Source organism: Glycine soja, chromosome 10, assembly GCF_004193775.1.
Source record: "Glycine soja cultivar W05 chromosome 10, ASM419377v2, whole genome shotgun sequence".
Classification (NCBI taxonomy): Eukaryota; Viridiplantae; Streptophyta; class Magnoliopsida; order Fabales; family Fabaceae; genus Glycine; species Glycine soja.
The window spans coordinates 42,911,409-42,931,039 of record NC_041011.1 but is presented as its reverse complement, the minus strand read 5'-3'; the positions used below and the strand labels follow the sequence as shown (position 1 = coordinate 42,931,039).

General features: G+C 26.8%; 1 protein-coding gene across 1 annotated transcript; it reads left to right on the top strand.

Moving 5' to 3' along the window:
• Positions 1–17,689: 17,689 nt before the first annotated feature.
• LOC114372528 (auxin-induced protein 22B-like) lies at positions 17,690–19,347 on the top strand. Its single transcript, XM_028330131.1, has 4 exons — positions 17,690–18,070; positions 18,240–18,430; positions 18,546–18,645; positions 18,775–19,347. The coding sequence occupies exons 1-4, from the start codon at positions 17,859–17,861 to the stop codon at positions 18,848–18,850; spliced, it is 579 nt and encodes a 192-aa protein (XP_028185932.1). The 5' UTR covers positions 17,690–17,858; the 3' UTR covers positions 18,851–19,347.
• Positions 19,348–19,631: the final 284 nt, after the last annotated feature.

Here is a 19,631-nt window from a genome sequence, read left to right as displayed (position 1 = left end):
AAGGTTTTGCAGTCAGTCTCGAAAATCACTGTGATATATAAGGTAATTGCGCAACCCATTTTATAACTTGTAACAAAGCAAAGGCCTCCTTTCCTTGACATATTGTCTTTAATTATAGTTAGATAATATATTTTTGAGTTATTTAATTTTCATTAAAATATATGAAGTTGATTTTGATTTATAGGGTAGAGTGTGAATTGTAAATCTTTCTTCTAATTTTTCAAGGATGTAAAGAACATCTTAATGAATAAGTATGATTTAAATTATGACATTGTCTTTTCATGCTACCCAACATAAAAAAAGAGAGTCATTAACTTTATTTTTCTCTTAAAAAGTTCTCTATTTTTTCTATATTTTATCTTTATCTACCTATATAAAATTGAGTGTTTACACATTTATTTTATTTTATTATTTTATTAATTTGTAAATTTTTAAGTTGATATTTTCTTAAAATTACACCACAAACAAGAACTTTCCAAGTGTGTTAATGAATCATGTGATCATGCATGTTGTGGTGTGGTGGAGGAGAAATGGTAAAATTTGGAAGGATGTTGATAAATCGCCTTCTGTGATCAATCAAAGAGTAAAAGATATTTTGTTTGATTGGGGGAGTTAGAAGTAGAAAACAGAATCTGCAACATAACATTAATTGTATTTCCAGTTGGAAGAAACCTCCTTTTGGTGTGATTAAGTGCAATTTAGATGCTACCTTATTTGCTAATCAAAGATGTTTTGGTATTGGTTTATACTTACGGGATGATTTGGGTCAGTTTATCCTTGCAAAGACAAGCATTTTTTAAGGCCTTTTGTAGCCAGTTGAAGCGAAACTATGGCCCTTTTAGAGGCTATAGGGTGGGTTCGTGATAATTTAATCAGATTGTAAAACTGTGGTTGATAATTTTAATGTTAGATGTACAACTCAATAAGAATTAAGAGTCATACTTAGGTTGTGTAAAGATAGGCTCTCTCTTTTTTTACAAACATAGACATATGTTTTATTTTACTAGGAAGCAAACTAAATGTGTTGCTCACTCTTTAGCTGGGGGGGGGAGACACAATTATATGCTAGCCGCCAGCTTTTTGTTGACATTCCTAAGTGTATTCAGAATCTCATAAAATATGATATGAATTAATTTCCTTCCTTAAAAAAAACAAAAAAAAATTAAATATAGTAAAACATATATTTTGAGTTCTATATTAAATTGGGTCAAAGTAAATGATGATTGAATCTTTAGTTATTTTTTTTCCTTTTCTCTTTTTTTATTTTATATTTTCAATATATTATTTTTATTTACCGAAGGGTGTATACGTAAACTGAAAACAATTTGTGTAATGGTTAAGTTGATAAAAGGTACGAGTTGAAGAGTCTTATATTTTTCTTACGTGCTTGTTGATCTAAACATTGTTATGTCTAGCTACACCTGTATATCACTTGATTTTTATATTAGACGACATGAATTGTGCTATAAAAAGATAACGAGTAACTATGTCTAGTCATATATCATAACTAATATTAGTTTTATTACATTAATTATTGAGATTTTAACATTATTTTAAAGTATTGCATAATTTCTTTTTTGAGATGTTCATATGTGCTAAATAGATGTCTTAGATTTCTTTTAAAGTATTTTTTTATTAGTTTAATTTTTTACACGAATTGTAGGAATGATTACGGATATTTAGTTTTACCGAACCAAATAAATGTTACAATCTTTAGTCCCTAAAATTTGTAGGAATAATATTTTTTTCTTCAAACAAAAATTTTAATATTTAGTCCTTAAAATTTATAAAATATATTTTTAGTTTTTTTAGCTTGACTGATTTTTGTCTGTCTGAATGAACAAATTGTGATGATTTTGTTACCAAAAGAGATTAAAAGAAATATTTCAAAAATTCAATAGACTAAAAAATGTAAATAATTATAATTTGAGAGATTGAAAAAGGCATATTCCAAATTTATGGGAACTTGAAACATATTTAAGACAAAAATGCTTATTTACCTGTTTTTTTTTTCAACGGAGGGAACAAGACCCATTACGTGCTTTATAATCTTTACTAGAATCAAAGGGGATACCGAATCAAGTAATGGCTAACAAAAAAATCACCATGCTTTAGAAAAGAAGATTACACGAATCATTTTCTTAGTTAATATGTCCAAAAAGAGTGATCTCGCCCACTCTCTTATATTTGCTTTTGTAGAAAAGGATAAATTATATTTGTGGGGACTAAGTAATATATAGTGAACGGGAATGGGGAGAAGTATGTCGATTTAAAGAGATTCTGATATCACATGAGTACATATGTGTGTTTTTTTTTTTTTTGAGTATTTCAAAATATTTGAATTTAAAATGATGTATTTAATGTTTTAGATTTTTCTGTGTCTATTTTGAAAATTCTTTTTATTTTCTTTCTGTTTTATTCTAATTACCTCAATTACTTTTTTCTGTTTTTATTTAAAACAATCTAATTATCTCAATTATTTTGTTACCATTTTTATGTTTTTCGTAATTATCTTATAAATATTGTCCTTTATCTTCCGTTTCAAACACACAAAAAACAAAAAACAATTTTGCTTTTTACTCTCTTTTTTTCTCTGATTTCTTTTTCTTATTCTTGTTAGTTTTTGTTGTGGAAAGGCCTATTATATCCTAAAAAAATTATACAATATACGAATAAATCTTTAAAAATAATGTGTCTAACATACATATCGTTGAGTTTTGCTCTTGCCTCTGCAATCCTACACCAATCAGCAATCATTGAGAACTACTCTGCACATGAAAGCTGATTTGGAGTGAGGATTGGATCAAGATCACAACCAGCTAACTGTACTAGTACTTTGTGGATGAACTCCCCCTAGTTGTTGGGTGCTTACATGCCTGTTCATGCCATAGGCTAGCTACACAGGTTGACCTAATATTGCTGTCTCCCTTATTGCTCCAACCTTTTACCATACAAGAATATGCATGGTCCAGGCTAAAGTCATTGACTATATCCTTAGGAATTAGGACTTGTTAGTACTTGGCTTTTTAATCAAGTCTTGATAAATGCTTTTTTTTTTTTTTTAATTTTTGGTTGTTGATAAATTTAAAATCTTGTTTTTGGTTAATTTCTAAAACACTATCTAAATTTATGGACTAAAAATAAGATTTTAAATTTATCAGATCAATAAATTAAAATTATCATTTATAATAATTTGTGATTTGATAATAATTTTTTTCCAAGATTTCATACAAACAAGGGACAAAATTACCTTGGAATCTGTGGCGTGTCTAGCAAATTTTGCATTGTTTAGTACTTGACATGCCTTTTTTTTCCTAAAGGAAAAAAAAGGTATTTTTTAGTTTTTTCACCTCTGCAGTAATAAGTAAAATAAAAGTAGAACATTATTATTACAAAAAATGGAGTGGTCTGTCACGCAACGAAAATAATCCGAAATCGATTAAACTATTTATTTTCTTATTTTTTTATTGAATATGTTTGATAAGTGAGAGAGCCTATAAAGTTTTTTTTTTACTAACTTAAATAATACTGTATTTCAATAGTTATAAGTTAAAATGCTTTTTTTTTAAAAAAAAAATCTTAGGTTAAAGATATGTTCTTGAATCCACGTGATGGAAGACTAATTCCACTAGTAATTTATTATTGTCATTAACTTAAAAAAAATTACACACAAAATAAATCAAATACAAATTATTTCAATAAATTAATCATTTCTTACATACGGACACAGTATGATCTTACATCAAATTAGGTCTCCTGCCAATCCTTAATTTTGAGCTTGTTAATATGCCTTGTTTATTCTTTCGTTCCTCTCAAATAAATAAATATCTCCTTTACATTTTATTTGGTAAGATGTTAATTAGAAGTTGACACAAATTCTCTTTTTATATAGGGAATTGAATCCTATAAGAATTTTTTTATTTTATTTATAGGAATTAAACTTAAATACCAAAAATTTTATAATAATTTATACAAACTTTTCAATCAACTGAATTATACATCTTAATAATTGAACCTATAAGATAAGTGTGAAAATGATTTAGTAAGCATATATTATGGCATAAAAAAGTGAATTTTGTTTTGGATTGGACTTGGTCCATCCATAACCTGCAAGACTGGAATACAGGTCAACATAAAAAATGCATCTCAGGCGACTAGTTAGTAATAACCACGTGGTGAATAACATATGATTGTTTGGACCATATAAAAAGGCTTATTAGCTAGCAATAATCTTCTGAATATAGAGGAAACATCCAAATGTATTAATAACTGCATTGATGATATTTATGTTATTTTTATCACATCATTTAAACTAGTTTCTAAGTTTATTTATTAATTAAAAAGTTGTTTGGTTTTATTAATTAGTAATGTGAGTAATAAATAAACTTTTTTCGTAGTTTATAACAGTTTTTTTTTATTGAAGTTTGTAACAGTTTTTAAAATGTTATTTTAAGTAATATTTTTTAAATTAGACCAATTAACTTTTTTTTTGCAAACACGTTTTTATCATCATTCATGAATTGAAAAGATTTAAAAGGGGTTACAGCCCATTATAGAGGAGCCCGGTCCGACATTAGAGGACAGTTTTGATAGACATGTCTGTTTCTTTAAAAATCTCATTAAAAACTGCATGCCATTTTGACCAAACCTAGTGAACACACTCCTTTTCTCATTCTCTCTTCACTGTGTATATACGACTTTCTTCTTAGAGCCGTGTGTCAAGAAAATAATTAATTAATATTAATATTTTTAATGGCACCGAAGGAGAAGGTATATTATTATACAATAGTATAAAATTTCAGTTTTATGTGTGGATACATGCATTACGATTCAGTTTAAAAATATGTTACAGTGATGTTACCCATCTAACTATGTATCATTTTAATCTTGATTATTTGATTCTTAAAAGGTACTCACTTATAAAATATTTCAAAAATTGAATTCACGGCAACAATAAACTTGATCAAATATTTAAATGACTTTTTTTTTTTACTGAATATTCAAATATGACTCCATTGTCCAATATCTAAATTGAGGGGTGATTTGTTTGAATATTTATAGTGTTAGGAAGTGTATTTTTTGTCATGCAAAATATTTTTTGTATAGACAAAGATTGGTGAGCAAGAATATACTCATTTGTTACGTGTTATGTTTCGGATTGTATAGTCACTTTGGTTATTTGTATTTGTTTCTTTCTAGCACTCTGGTGCATTTAACATATTGCTAATTGTTGATTAAAAAAAAGTTTATAAAAATGTAAAATTAGTAAAAATATAAGTGACCGTATAACCACAAAAATAAAGATGCATGTTAGAGGACAATAGTAAAGAATTAGGATTTTCAATTTTGATAGTTGAGAAGTTAGGTGATTAGATTAGAGAGCTGTTGAGCTAAATGTGCAATATATATGTTTTTTCTCCAACAAACTTGAAAACTAACTCTAAAATATATAGTAGTCAATTAATACAATCACGAAGATAAAGATGCATATGTTAAATGACAATAATAAAGAACTAGATCGAGTTTTCAATTGTGAATTGGAAATATAAGATTATTAAATTTGTGGGTTGTTAGGCAATAGATGGAATATTAGTTTTTAATTTAAAATTAAATCTACTAAATACTATCATTCTATCATTTTCTAATTACAAAATCCACTAATGAGTTAGAAAATGCAAGAAAATAGTCGATTGTGTGGTGGGTCCGGAGGAGCAAGAAAGGATGAAATGAAGCAGGGCAGCGCACGAATGGGGTTGGATGGAGACCAAAAGGACAAACATAAGAAAAGTGTGTCATTGCTAAGACGGTAAGTGTGTGTCTCATCGTAGTGGGACCACTCCTCTCGTCTGGATTGCCTTCGGACCCATCAAACGTGTTCCTGTACTTACGTTCATTGTCTTCTTTTAACATTTTACTCTTTTTAAATTTATTTATCTATCACTTTTTTTTAAATAATGCCTCTTTTTTTATTAACAAAGTGTGAGTAATTATAATTAAAATAATTAAACATTTACATAATACATTAATAAATATTTTTTATTTTTTTTAAATAAAAAACATTTTTTAGTTTAATTTTCACACACTTAAGAAATTCAGTTTCATTCAAATTAATGATATATTAATACTTTTTTTTCAAGATTTATGATTAAATAATATTGTAGAAAACTTTTACACTATCAAATATATTTAAATTAAATTCATTTTAAAGTAAGTCATAACTCACAATTATAACTTAATTAGTGGAAGATTTTTTTTTTACCAAAATTAATACAACATTTTAGTTAAGTATATAATATAATTGTCAAAGCCTAGTTAGTAACCATGTATCTGAAAAGATACTTGTGGTTTCACACTAAAAAAATACTGAAAAGAGCTCTGTCAATTTTTTTTATTGTAAACTAATTGTGATAAAAAAAAATCGTGAATCTGATTATTGTGAAAAGTGAGAACTCTAAATCTAAAACACACAATCATACATGAATAATTAAGATTATAAATTAGTTTATAATCACAATTTTTTTTAAAAAAATGTTCATTTTTCTTTTAATCTTTGCCGTTCAAATTTAATTTAATGTTTTTATTTACGTTTTTTTTTTAATAATGACCATGTGTTTTTACAGAGGTTGCGATTACATTATTTTTTTTTAAAAAATAAAGTCTTTATTGTACTTTTAATCCTTATGCCATTAGTATTATGTTTAGTATTAATTTGATAGATTTTGTTGATATAACTCTACAAAAATAAGTTATAAGTTCATCGTGTTGAAGGTGGGAATTGAATCCCAATCTTATGCTCCAACTCTAACACAAGAACTACTAGACCAAGTCAAATACTTGAAGTGTATGTATGTATGTATGAAAATTATATTTTTTATATAACTTAAATGCACGGAGAACAAAAAAAAGATACACATATTTACTACTACAAAATAAATAATATGATATTATAAAATTAAACAAAAAATAAAAGATTTTTAATACTTTATACATTTTAATTATAACTTAACCGATCACTTGTTTTAAATATTTTTTTATAAATTTATTTTTTTATTAGTTTTCTTTGTATACTTTAACGACTGGAATAAGATATTATTATTGATTTTATAATTTTTTGGTATTTAACTTAAGAAAAAATATTTATATAATATATTTTAGATTAAACTTATTTTAATATATTTATACTAATTCCAATATAGTTATATTTTGTAGAAGTATAATAAATATTAGTATAGTTCTTCAAAAAATAAATACATTGAAAATATATTTTATATATTATATATTATATAGTATATATTAATATATTTATTAATAAATAATTCTAATATTTTTTATTCAATAAATATAAACTAGTGCATATTAATATATTTACTAATAAATTTATATTCATGTTCTGTAGAATAAGTATACTAGTATATATTAATATGCCTCTACAAAAACATAATATATTGGAAATTATATAAATATATTAAAATAAATTTAATTGTAAATTTATATACATTATTATTTGTTAGGTTTTATAATTTATATTATTTATTTCGTAATCATAAATATAAGTGTGTTTACGTATTTAAGTTATATGATATAATTTTCATGCATTTAAGAAGTAGCCAACTTTGACCTAGTGGGTCTTGTGTTCAAATTGGATTATAAACTTAAAAGATTTAAATTTCATCTCAAACATTTTGTGAGATTATAATTCAATTAAGCCTAAAATAAAAAAAATAAAAAAATACCCTAGAGGCATAATACAGCGGCTATAGCTATCATCTCATCTACCTTATACTACAAACTTTTAAGTAGTGTCATCACATTTTTATTAATTTGAACAATATCTTTTGCTTGTTTAAAGTACTTGTAACATATTACATGTTATTAAACATTCATATAATATATAATACTATATATACTATTTCTTTTATTTGAATTTTCTAAAATATTTCCATTTTAATAAATACATGCAGGGAATGCACCTGCAAATTGATTCGTTAAGGGGATTAGTTGAATTATAGAAGGAAACCCACGGCTATGAGAACTAATTAATCTTAGGCCAATCTAATGAATCTATTGTCAAATGTAGGGCTTGATCTAAAACGAAATGGTGGGATCCCTCTGTTGGTATTGTCATTAGTCATTTTGGTCGGATATCATATCATTGTGAAATTATTGCTATGTGGCCAACAGTATTTGAAAGCCATTTCAATCACACGTAATCCAATCATCCAATCCAATGCATTTGGCACTTTGGTATAACATTCATTGAATGCTAATTGCAAATACATGCAGCAGTACTTTTAAATATACACTATTTTTACATAACAACTAATTAACAAGATTATAATTCTTTTAAGTTATTAATTGTTTAACTTTTAAATATCGATCATAGTTGGATTAAGAAGTTTTCTTTTTTTAACTTTTCTGAAGTTGGATTAAGAAGTTAGTCTTATGTAAGGGTGTAGGCATATTGGATTAGATTGATTTTAAAGAAAAAAAAAACATTCCATTCAATCATTTTGGTTTTGTTAATTTATTATTTAATTAATCTAGTTTAAAAATTTAATTTGATCTGATCTAATTTAAATCGATTTGCATTCGATTGATTTTCGATTTTAATCTTTCCTTTTTTTTTAGAAAATATTAAATAAAAGATAATATATATAATAAAAAAATATTTAAAATATCAAATATTTTATTTATGTTATTATATAACTAATAATATAATATTTACTCATCTTAATTCAAATAATTATTAAAAATATTTTAAATTAAATATATTTTTCATAAATAGATATAAGTTATATATATGATAATTTTATAAAAAAAAAGAAATGAGTGATATTATATATATATATATATATATTAATATATATATATATAACTTCGGTTTAGGTTGGTTTCTAAAATCAAATCTAATAAAAAAATTGATTTTCTAATTTTTTGATGATTCAATTTTCGGTTCATTCGAATTTTGATTTTTTGTAATCGGTTTTTTTTTGTTCCACATCGGTTAGGATCAGTTTATGAACTCCGCTAGCCTATGATATTGACGACTTTTGTGTCTAAGTTCATTATTTTATTTTATGTACATAAGACTTTAATTGAGATTTAGTAAAATTCTAGTTTTTTCAATTATATTACTCTCTCAAATTCCCTTCTTTTCAATTTATCATGTTTTCAAACCTATTGCATTTTTTTTTAGTTTATTAATAGATATATATTGTCAGTATAAAAAAAAATTCTAATATAAACTTTTCAGAAATAATTTTTCACATAACTTTTTAGATAACTAGTATAACAATCAACTAACTTATCATCGATGAGGATTTTTTTTTCACAGGCATAGACGAGAATTTGTGATAGGATAAAAATGTACATATATTATTTATTCCAATTTTTAAAGCAATATTTAGTACAGTTAAATGATTTTTTTTATTTTTAATTAATTAGTTTATTTTAAATTCAAAATAATATATTTTGATCAACTTTAAATTAAATATAAAAATTGAAAACATTGTCACTGAGTCTTTTTTTTTCCTGTAAAAGTATTTTTTTACATATAATAACTAACATATCAACTCACAAAAACGGATACGTACACTTAATTATACACTTCATGCCATTTTGTAGGATTGTAACAACACGAGTACTTGGATCTAATGGAGCCACGATGTCATCTTCGTTATCATTCGTCTTCCTTATGAAAGTTTACAAATATGTCGTTTTGCTCTCGGTGCATTAAAATTTCTTATCGCCTTCATTTTAATTAGCTTTGTCTCTTGTCTCCAAAGTAATGTGACTTAAGCCGTTAAGCGACCATTATCAATTATGAATCCCCGAACATGTTTGACTTAATTCCGGGAGTGAAAACAGGCCCCAAATACATATGTTTCATGTTTATAAAATAAAACAAATATATATATATATATATATATATATATATATATATATATATATATAACTTTTGACAACTATTATATTATTTTTATAACTTGACACAAAATATGATTTTTATTGATCCAACTGTTGAATTATATTTATATATTATCAAGATTGTTTGTATTAATTTTTTTTTAAATTGAACAACAACAAGAAGGTCATCAATTTATTCATATTTTTAGTATAATTTGAAATGTTTATATTACATCGATTTTAATCTATATGAACAAAGTAACAAATGATTTTAAATTAATATGAAATTTTGTATATGTGATTTATGTGAAACGAACTTTCAATCCAATGGTAAATTTTAAGAAAACATTATTCAGTTGAAAGTTATAAATTTGTGTAATAGTTATCAAAATTATAGCGATATAATTTGATTCATTCTCATATATATATATATATATATATATATATATATATATATATATATATTATAAAAGATTAAAAATAATAAAGGATTGAGATTAAAATATTTCAAATTTAAAATTAAAATTTATTATATCATCAAATCTTTAAAAGATTAACCAAGTAATAACAAATAAATCTACAAAGATTTCAATTATCACTCTTTAAAATATCTCAATTAATTCATCACCTCTGCTATCATCACCTTTATCGTCGTTGCTGCTATCACCATAACCATAGTTGTACCCACCATCATGATTGTCACTGCCACCATTGTAATGACCGTTGTCGTCAACGGTGGTGGTGATGCCAGCTGTGACAATCATAATGATGATGGAGGTTGTGACATTGGTGGTGATGATGATAACAATGGTGACAACAGTCATTTCAATGGAGGTGGTGATCATAGTCATAGTGATGATAATAGTGATGAATTAATGATAATTAAGATATTTTAGGATATTATTTGTTTGATGAATCTTCTAGAGATTTAAATGTTATATTAGATTTTAATTTTAATTTTTAAATATTTTAATTTCAAATGTCTATTATTATTTTTAATCATAATCATAACCTAGTAATTATTATTAGTTGTTATCATGCTTAACTAAGAAAATATTCTCACATGAATGTGTCATATACAAAAAAAAAAAATGCCTCCATAAAACAAACTTCACAAAAGGTCTCACACGTGAAATGATGGTGTTAAGAGTCTCATATTCGAATTACAATTTATTTTATTTTAAGTTCTAAAAAGTTATATTATCTTTAAAATATGATTATTGTAACTATTTTCTTCAAAATAAAATTAAAATAAATATCACTTTTATTTTTATTAATTTTATTCATTAACTTAAATCAAGTGATTTTACTTTTTATAGTTACATGATTATATGTGTTTGTTAAAAATAAAGTTAGATGATTATGCAAAAAAAAAAAAACCTTTATTGCATACATCTACAGGGACTAAATGTTAATTATATTGAATTATTAAATCTAAACATAAATTTATGAATAAATTAAACCGTAACTATGTTTTAATTGATAATAAACTCTCGAAGATTAATTTAATATAATAACAAAAAATCATTTTTTCAGTTCTTATAAATATATAGGATTGGAGGATAATTGGGGCATCATGTGACATTATTTTGGTGTAAGGTAGTTTGGAGTACTTATGGTAATCTAGCTAGTATGAAAAAAAAAGTTTTTTCGTGTTAAAAAAATATTAAATACAGAAAATCAAAAGTCTCAATATTTATTTATTTAAAATTAAATTTTCTCTAAATAGTCTTAAAATAATCTTTATTATATAATTAATTTCCCTTTAGAAATATTTATTTTTATTTTTATTATTACAAAAATGTAATTTGACTGTGGATGAATACCCTAATGTTAGTGATAAGACTTAATTAAAATATCTAGTAATTTAATATTCGAGAATGTTGGCAATGACAATGCTAGCGAATAATGCAACGGGACAAGACAATATATTTCAATATTTCATGTGATACTTCATTTTCCACAAGTCTGTTAGTGGCCAACCATAATAAATTAGAATCTTTGTTAGCCACAAGTGAATGCCAAGAAAATTCATGTCATTGAAGTATAGCACCTAGTAAAAAACCTATCAAATAGGCAAACAATTAAGGGAAAGCTGGGAAGGGAGGGAAGTTTTAGATCTATCATCATAGTCCTCCACTTTAACCGAATATTAATTTTCCAACTACTATTATATGATATGTTAAACATAGATATTTTATCATTCCAGACATTCCCTTTTCACATTCCATGGTTGTAATGCGTTCCTCACCTCTCTTAATAAATACTATTTAATGCTCTCTCATAATCCTTTTCATTTTCATTCATGAGAATTATATATGTGCACACACGAAAGTAACATGAATTTGTCGTATCAGATCCAACCCGGAAATGTTGTAGCAAGCTAGTGAACCAGAAAATCAGGCTAGAAGCGCAACCTATATCTGATTTTCGAATCGAATGATCATTAGTTGAGCATCACTATCCCACTTATGTTTTGAATTGTTCAAATGCCAAGTGCCAAAGCTTTCATAATATATAGGCCACCACTAGTTAGTTCTATAGATATATATTGCATGCCAGCTTTACTACACGGCCATGTTGTTGGATTTCATACCACAGATTCTAGCTTCATTCATTAATCAGCGATGGTGACAAAAATCCGACACACCCAGCAGCGAGAGCCAAATAATTATTACTATAGTAGTGGAAGTGTAATCTTTTCAGTCCTTCACAAGCAATGCATGCAGAAGAGCCCGAGCTAGCTGTTACAGATTTGTTATTATATATAGCTTAATTGTATTGGTTATTTAGCAATGTACGTGATTACATTGAAGTTTCAAAAGTACATTGTGGCCTAATCTGATGGTATGGGTGGTAATGAATATAACCAGTTGGACTAGTCTGTTAACCAGTCTTTTTAGGTGGGTTGGGTTAGGATTATTCTACTCGTCAACTTGATTAGTCCACCTCATTTTAATAACTTGCTAAAAAATGGGTTTGCGATTTGCAAGGGACCCTTTTGCCTTTTTATTTTAATTAAATAAAAGATAATAACAAAATTGGGTAGGAATGTAGGATTTTTGGGGGTTTCCTTTTCATTTTAGTACGAAAGTGGTGTTGTGTTTAGGAGCCGAGAGGTTAGGTTAGGAGATAAGCAATTAAGTAGCTTTGTTTCTCTAATAGTGTTTATTTTTGCTAATATTGAAGACAAAAAAGTTAGACAAATCAGATGAAATAATACAATTAAAAACAATTAGGTGTATATATAGATGAAATAGATAGAAGCTAACGAGAGCATAAAACGAATTTTTTTGATAATTTTTTTTCCTTTTCATTTTATATTTTTACAGGTTTGCCAACCCATAAACAAGACATATATACCAAAATTTTCAACCTAAATACCCAAAAATGGGTTAACCCACACCAACCCGTTTTCTTTAAGGGTTGATGATGACAGGGTAGTGTGGAGTGTGGACTGACAATTTTGCCACCCTTACATCGATTATCTTTCTTCAAAAACAAATAATGATGATCTTGAAAATAAAATAGCACTACTCCAACTATATTTTAGTCCTTGCAACATAGTAAGGATAATAAAGGAAATTAAAGCAAGAACGCGAGATGACGGCTAATAAGTTAAAGAGCAACAATACAAGAGATCACTGGATTAGAATATGAAACAATTATTTAAATCTAACACATTTTTACATGAAAACTATTTTTTCTTAAAGAAGTAATGTAATTGTTTCATAGTTTGTGTATATATGTCCTCTTACTTTTTTTTTTATAAAAAAAATCAGCCTGTCCTCATACTTAATTTGTCAAAAAGTTAGATGGCCCTCATGGATCTTTGACTAAATTGTGGTGATGAAGGAAGGAATTAATGGCCCTCTCCTTACAAGTGATGAATATGATCTCATATATATCTTCTGACACCTTTTCATTTTGATTTTCTATCTGGCATTCTAGCTAGGCTTAAGGAGAGTTAGTGGTCCTCTCAGCCATTGTCCAGGTGGGGATGTCGATCTACATGAAAGTTTGCTTAAGCTGTAGTAGTGAAGCAAGAAAAATGGTCCTCCCACCATGACTCATGAAAAAATATTAATGGGACTGCCTACCACATTATATGGTCTCCTACCCACAGATATAAAGAGAGAGTAATTTAATCTAGCTAGATAAAATTTAAGGATTGCTATACTAGTTCTAAAATGTAAAAAGGTACGTATTTTTAAAGAATGATATACGTGACCTCTTTCGTACTAGTATAAACAATAAAAAAAATAGATAGAAAAATATAAATATAATAAATGATATTATTTAACATATTTGAGTCAACTTTGATTAGAGTTACATCAAAGTCAATAATCTCATTTCACATACATTAGTTATAAATTGTTACTATAATATTGGAGATTACATTATTAGTTTATTTAAAATGTTTGATTAATCTACATATAAGTTTATACATATACATATACATATATATATATATATATATATATATATATATATATATATATATATATATATATATATATATATATATATATATAAAGAATAACATGTTAACACTTTCATGTTAGTATAAATTCATAAAAAAAAAGAAACATAAAAAAATATAAATGTGATAATTGATATGATTTAAGATATTTCAGTTGGATCAAAATCAACCATCTTATTTCATATATACTAATTATAAATTGTTACGGAAATATTTGAGATTTCATTATTAGTTTATTTAAAATCTTAAGTTTGGTTAATATATATATATATATATATATATATATATATATATATATATATATATATATATATATATATATAAGTATCCAGTTTTTTTTATACTGTTTAATTTTTTCTTAATTTAATTAAGATAAACTATTAGAAATATCAAATCAAAAACTTAAAAAGTGACTTAAATAAAAGAAATAGACTAGTCTTAGATTTCAAATTTAAAAAATATATAGATCAAACTTAAAGTCTGAGTTATGCTTCACAAAAAGAGCTGGAAATATGAAAGTGGATACCCCTGCTAGGTTTTCAATCATTTCTAAGGAAATGTACTGCACGAGGATTATCCCCTCCAAATTGAAGCTTTTAATTTATCGGACGTACAAAACTTGAATTCTGATGAATAAAACATCCAGATTTTCTATTATAAAAAAACTAATAATATTTACTTTAATGCTAATTAAATTAATATAGTTATATGTATGTATATATATAAAAAAAAGAACCTAGCTAGTAGCTAGCTAATTCCTTTAATTTTTAGTTATATAAAAAAAGCTAGCTAGCTAGACATCATATATAATAACATAATTTTTCTTTTCTTTTTCTTTCCCTCACATCCATCAACTACTGCCACTCACTTTTGTGCTTGCAGGATGTAAAAGATGGCATGTGTGAGAATAGGTATTTTGGGTTAGAATTAATCCAAGGCAATCTAACAGATTTGAACTCTTCTGAGACAAAAATTGAAAGCACATGTTTTCAGCAGTTTAAATCTACACCTCATGAATAATTAGCATCAGGATTACAAAAATAAATGAGTCCTACCTTACAATGGACAAAAAAATAAATTTGAAACAGATCCTTAAGTCATTTGAAAGAAGCTTAAAAAATAACCAAATTAACTTTGATGTGCAAGTATAAATGATGATATTATAAAAATGTAAGATTATTTTTTTATTGAAAAAATTAGTTTTTCTCTCTCTGGATCCTACAAAATTTTATATGAAATCAAAATTTAATAAAATATGAATCATTTAATTATTATTTTTAAATATTTAGTTTTAATAAAATTTGACAACAAATAATTTTAATAATATATAAAAATAATACAACAATTTAATTGATAAAAATCATATTTTATAAAATTATTAAATTGATATAATAATTATTTAAGTTTGAATCTCATATATATATATATATATATATATATATATATATATATATATATATATAATTGATGAGGAAGGACTCGCTCTCCCTTGTGTACGTGTCAACAATTTAAGCAATGTTCTTTTTTCTTTTTTTTGGTTTCATACTTGATTGGTCATCTAAACTTTGAAAAAAATAATCCGAAATTAATACACTCTTTTAGTTTTTTTTTCCCCTTCTTATGTTCACTTGTCCGTCCCGTAATGAACGCAAATTAATCCTTACCGGTCGTTCAAAAAAATCAAAACTAAAAAAATAAATTAATGCTTCTCCTTTCATTAGTAACAAACTATCTTTATCTTATAAATTTAATAATCATCCATTCTTAAATACGTAACTTCGTTCTTATACATAAATATTTATTTATTGCTATAAAATACTGAGACTTAAATTTAGATGATCATAATTTAAATTTTGAATTTTGAATATTGACACATAACATATCATAGATATCTTGATTCAAGTAATTTATTTTAATATTTTTCTTCAATTTTGAAAGATTTGATTTTTAATTTATTCTTATCTAATGAAATAAAATTTCATTATTAGGTCTACACAAAGAATTCACACAGAAATATAAGAGTATGCTGCGTTTATACGTAAAAAAATGAAATAATATTTTATTTAAATCGACTTTACCAAAATATCAATCAAATGGAGCGTACATATCTAATTACTTATGGCGGATTTGACCGCCCTAAAAAGATTGACTTTTTCGGGGGAAAAAAAAGATCCACAGTCCATAAGAAAAGTCGGAATATGATCTATTTTTAATATTACTTAATCCATCAAATTTTAATCCTATTAAAAACAAGTTGCCAAGAGTTTTTCCCTGACCAAAATGAAATAATCATGTCAACCATTTTTCAGTCCGAGTTGTTGGGCTGCTGTTTACAATTATTTTTATTTCAATAATTTTACTTGTTCAATGTTCATGCTATCTAACGTGATATTTAAATATTGAAACCCTAAACTAACAATTTACTAGATTATTTCGTAAAAAAATCACTAATTTTGTCTGGATTAACTATTATAAAATTGTTCTAATATAATTAGTAATTTTGAATTTTAATTTTTTCATTAATTATATATAATCAAAGTACTCAAAGAGAAATATAATCGATAAGAAAGTTTTTCCTTTAAATAGTTAACTAAGCTTTATAATAAGAACTCTCAAAATTATTAATTAAATTGGAACAATTTTATGTTAGACACTTCAAACGCTGGATAATAATTTTAATTTAATTTTATAATTTATAGTGATCATATTTGATTTGAATATAACCAATTTTATCACAAAATACTTAATAAAAAAATAGATTAAACTGAAATAATTTTGTATCAATTGATGGAAAGGTAAAAAAGGTATATCTAGTTCCACTTTACTATTTAAAGTGATCACATTTGATTCAAGCATATCACAAAATAACTATATATAAGAAAAACAGATTATTATTTTCTTGATCTGTTTTTGATTAAGGAAAGGAGGTAAGGTGCATCTTACAAGTTCCAAGTAGAACGAGGATCACACAGGCCACAAGGCATAGAATAGAGCAATGAGACCCACATGGGCATGGTTCCCTTGACTAAGTGAGAGGGGATGGACCCTCCATTCACATGGGCATGTTCCCTTTGCCTTTCCTTAAAGCCAACGCTCCTCATTTATCTCCAAAACCGCATCTTGACCCCACCCTTGTCCTCCTTTTGTGGGGACATCTTGCTTTAAACTTGCTGCTCCTGCTACCGACACCTTAGCCTGTCTTTGTCCATGTAATTTTTTATTCACAACTCATACACATACCTTCCCATAACATCACATTACCTTCCCCTCCTTTTATCTTCCTATAAAACATACCCCTCAACAACACTTGCATCACATCTCAAGTCTTATCATCTTCATCTCCCAAGGGATTCAATACAATACCAGGCTAGAAGAAACTCCACTCATCACCATCTCAAGCAACTAATTAACAAGCTAGTACTCTTTGAGTGTTTGGCAATTGGCTTAGATTTCTTGTACTTGGAACAAGATGGAAAGCACTGTCACATTTGAGACTGATCTCAACCTCAAGGCAACCGAGCTTAGATTGGGGCTTCCAGGAACAGAAGAAATTGTTGAAAAACCACTTCCTGCAAGTGCTAGAATTACCAACAAAAGGCCTTTGTCTGAAACCTCTGAGGAGTGTGCTTCAAAGGGTTCTAGTGCTCCACATGTGGAAACTGAAGCAGCCCCTCCTGCCAAGTAAGTTTATAATTAACATATTATTATTAAGGGTTAAGACTTAAAGGTCTTTAATTTATTTATCTCATGTTTTTTGTTGATGAGTGGGGATGCATGCTTTGAAGTTCTTCGTATTTTTATGAATATTTTGAGTTTGGTGATTTATTGAATGTGCTGACATGTATTACAGGGCTAAGATAGTGGGGTGGCCACCAATCAGATCCTACAGAAAGAACAGCCTTCAGGAGAATGATGGTGCTGGGATTTATGTGAAAGTGAGCATGGATGGAGCTCCTTACCTCAGAAAGATAGACTTGAAGGTCTATGGAGGCTACACACAACTCCTCAAAGCTCTAGAAAACATGTTCAAGTTGACCATAGGTGAGAAAGAGTTTTAGTTTTTGTTTGTTTTATTGAGATGAAATGAAACTACTTAGTCAAATTTTATAATATTTGTGAAAATGACTGTGGTTATGTTATGTTTATGGCTTTTTAGGTGAGTATTCTGAAAAAGAAGGTTATAAGGGATCTGACTATGCACCTACATATGAAGACAAAGATGGTGACTGGATGTTAGTTGGAGATGTTCCATGGGAGTAAGTGTTTTACATTACATGACATCTCTCTCTTTCCTTTTCTTTTCTTTCTGATCCTTCTGCTTTTGTTTGTGTCTCATCATCATGAGTTGATCTTAATCTGACAGAAACCGTACTTTTTTTGTACAGCATGTTTGTGACTTCTTGCAAAAGGCTAAGAATCATGAAAGGATCAGAGGCAAGGGGTTTGGGTTGTGCTGTATGAGAAAACCAAACCACTAAAAATTACTATGAGCAGAGAATTAAAAAAAGTGTTTTGGGGGTGAAGGGAAAAACATGCTGAAAAGCTTGTGTTCTCGGATCTGAAGGGTTTTGACTTTTGAAATCACTCTAGTGTGTGCTTTTGGCATACCTTTATATGGAGTTATACTCTGAAGCAGGAGAAGATGGAAGATACGGTGCAGTTTCGATCTTCCTCAAGTTTGGCAACTTTTATGGTTATTATTTTGGCATCTGTGGTTGGATGCTATGCTTATGATGTTGTTTCCACTGATCCTTTTTGAAGTTTCATGTGAGAAATCTTAGAGATTTCAAATGAAACTTTGTGTAGAGGAGAGATAGAAAATTAAAGGTTATATGTAATATTGTTTAATCCAAGTTTTTTGGTTGTGTTGATACAAGAATACAATGTAATATACTAAGTGTTGGTATTTGCCTGTGTTATTGGATGGACTCAATTAAGTATGTTAATTTGCGCCTGATTATTTTCCTTCTTCTAATTGCTTCGAACGTCTTAAATCTTAATTGAGTTAATTCTGATGCCTTTCTTAAGTTGAAACTGAAAATTCAGATCACAGTTTTGGAATCATATCCAACAATATACCATCAAGTGACTAGTATCGGATGTCTTCGATTCGGCCATTTTTCCATCTTTTTCACACATTCAACAATCAACATCAAATGGTTATTAAAGGTTTGATTTTGCCACACCTTTTTATCTAAATTAAAATTCAAAACTCTCTATCTTTTCTTTTTATTTGGCCTTT

Bases quoted from the DNA above. Each gene is read 5' to 3' on its own strand.
- LOC114372528 (XM_028330131.1), top strand. From the start codon at position 17,859: ATGGAAAGCACTGTCACATTTGAGACTGATCTCAACCTCAAGGCAACC. The intron at 18,431-18,545 runs GTGAGAAAGAGT...ATGGCTTTTTAG, and splicing joins CATGTTCAAGTTGACCATAG to GTGAGTATTCTGAAAAAGAA. The intron at 18,646-18,774 runs GTAAGTGTTTTA...TTTTTTGTACAG, and splicing joins GTTGGAGATGTTCCATGGGA to CATGTTTGTGACTTCTTGCA.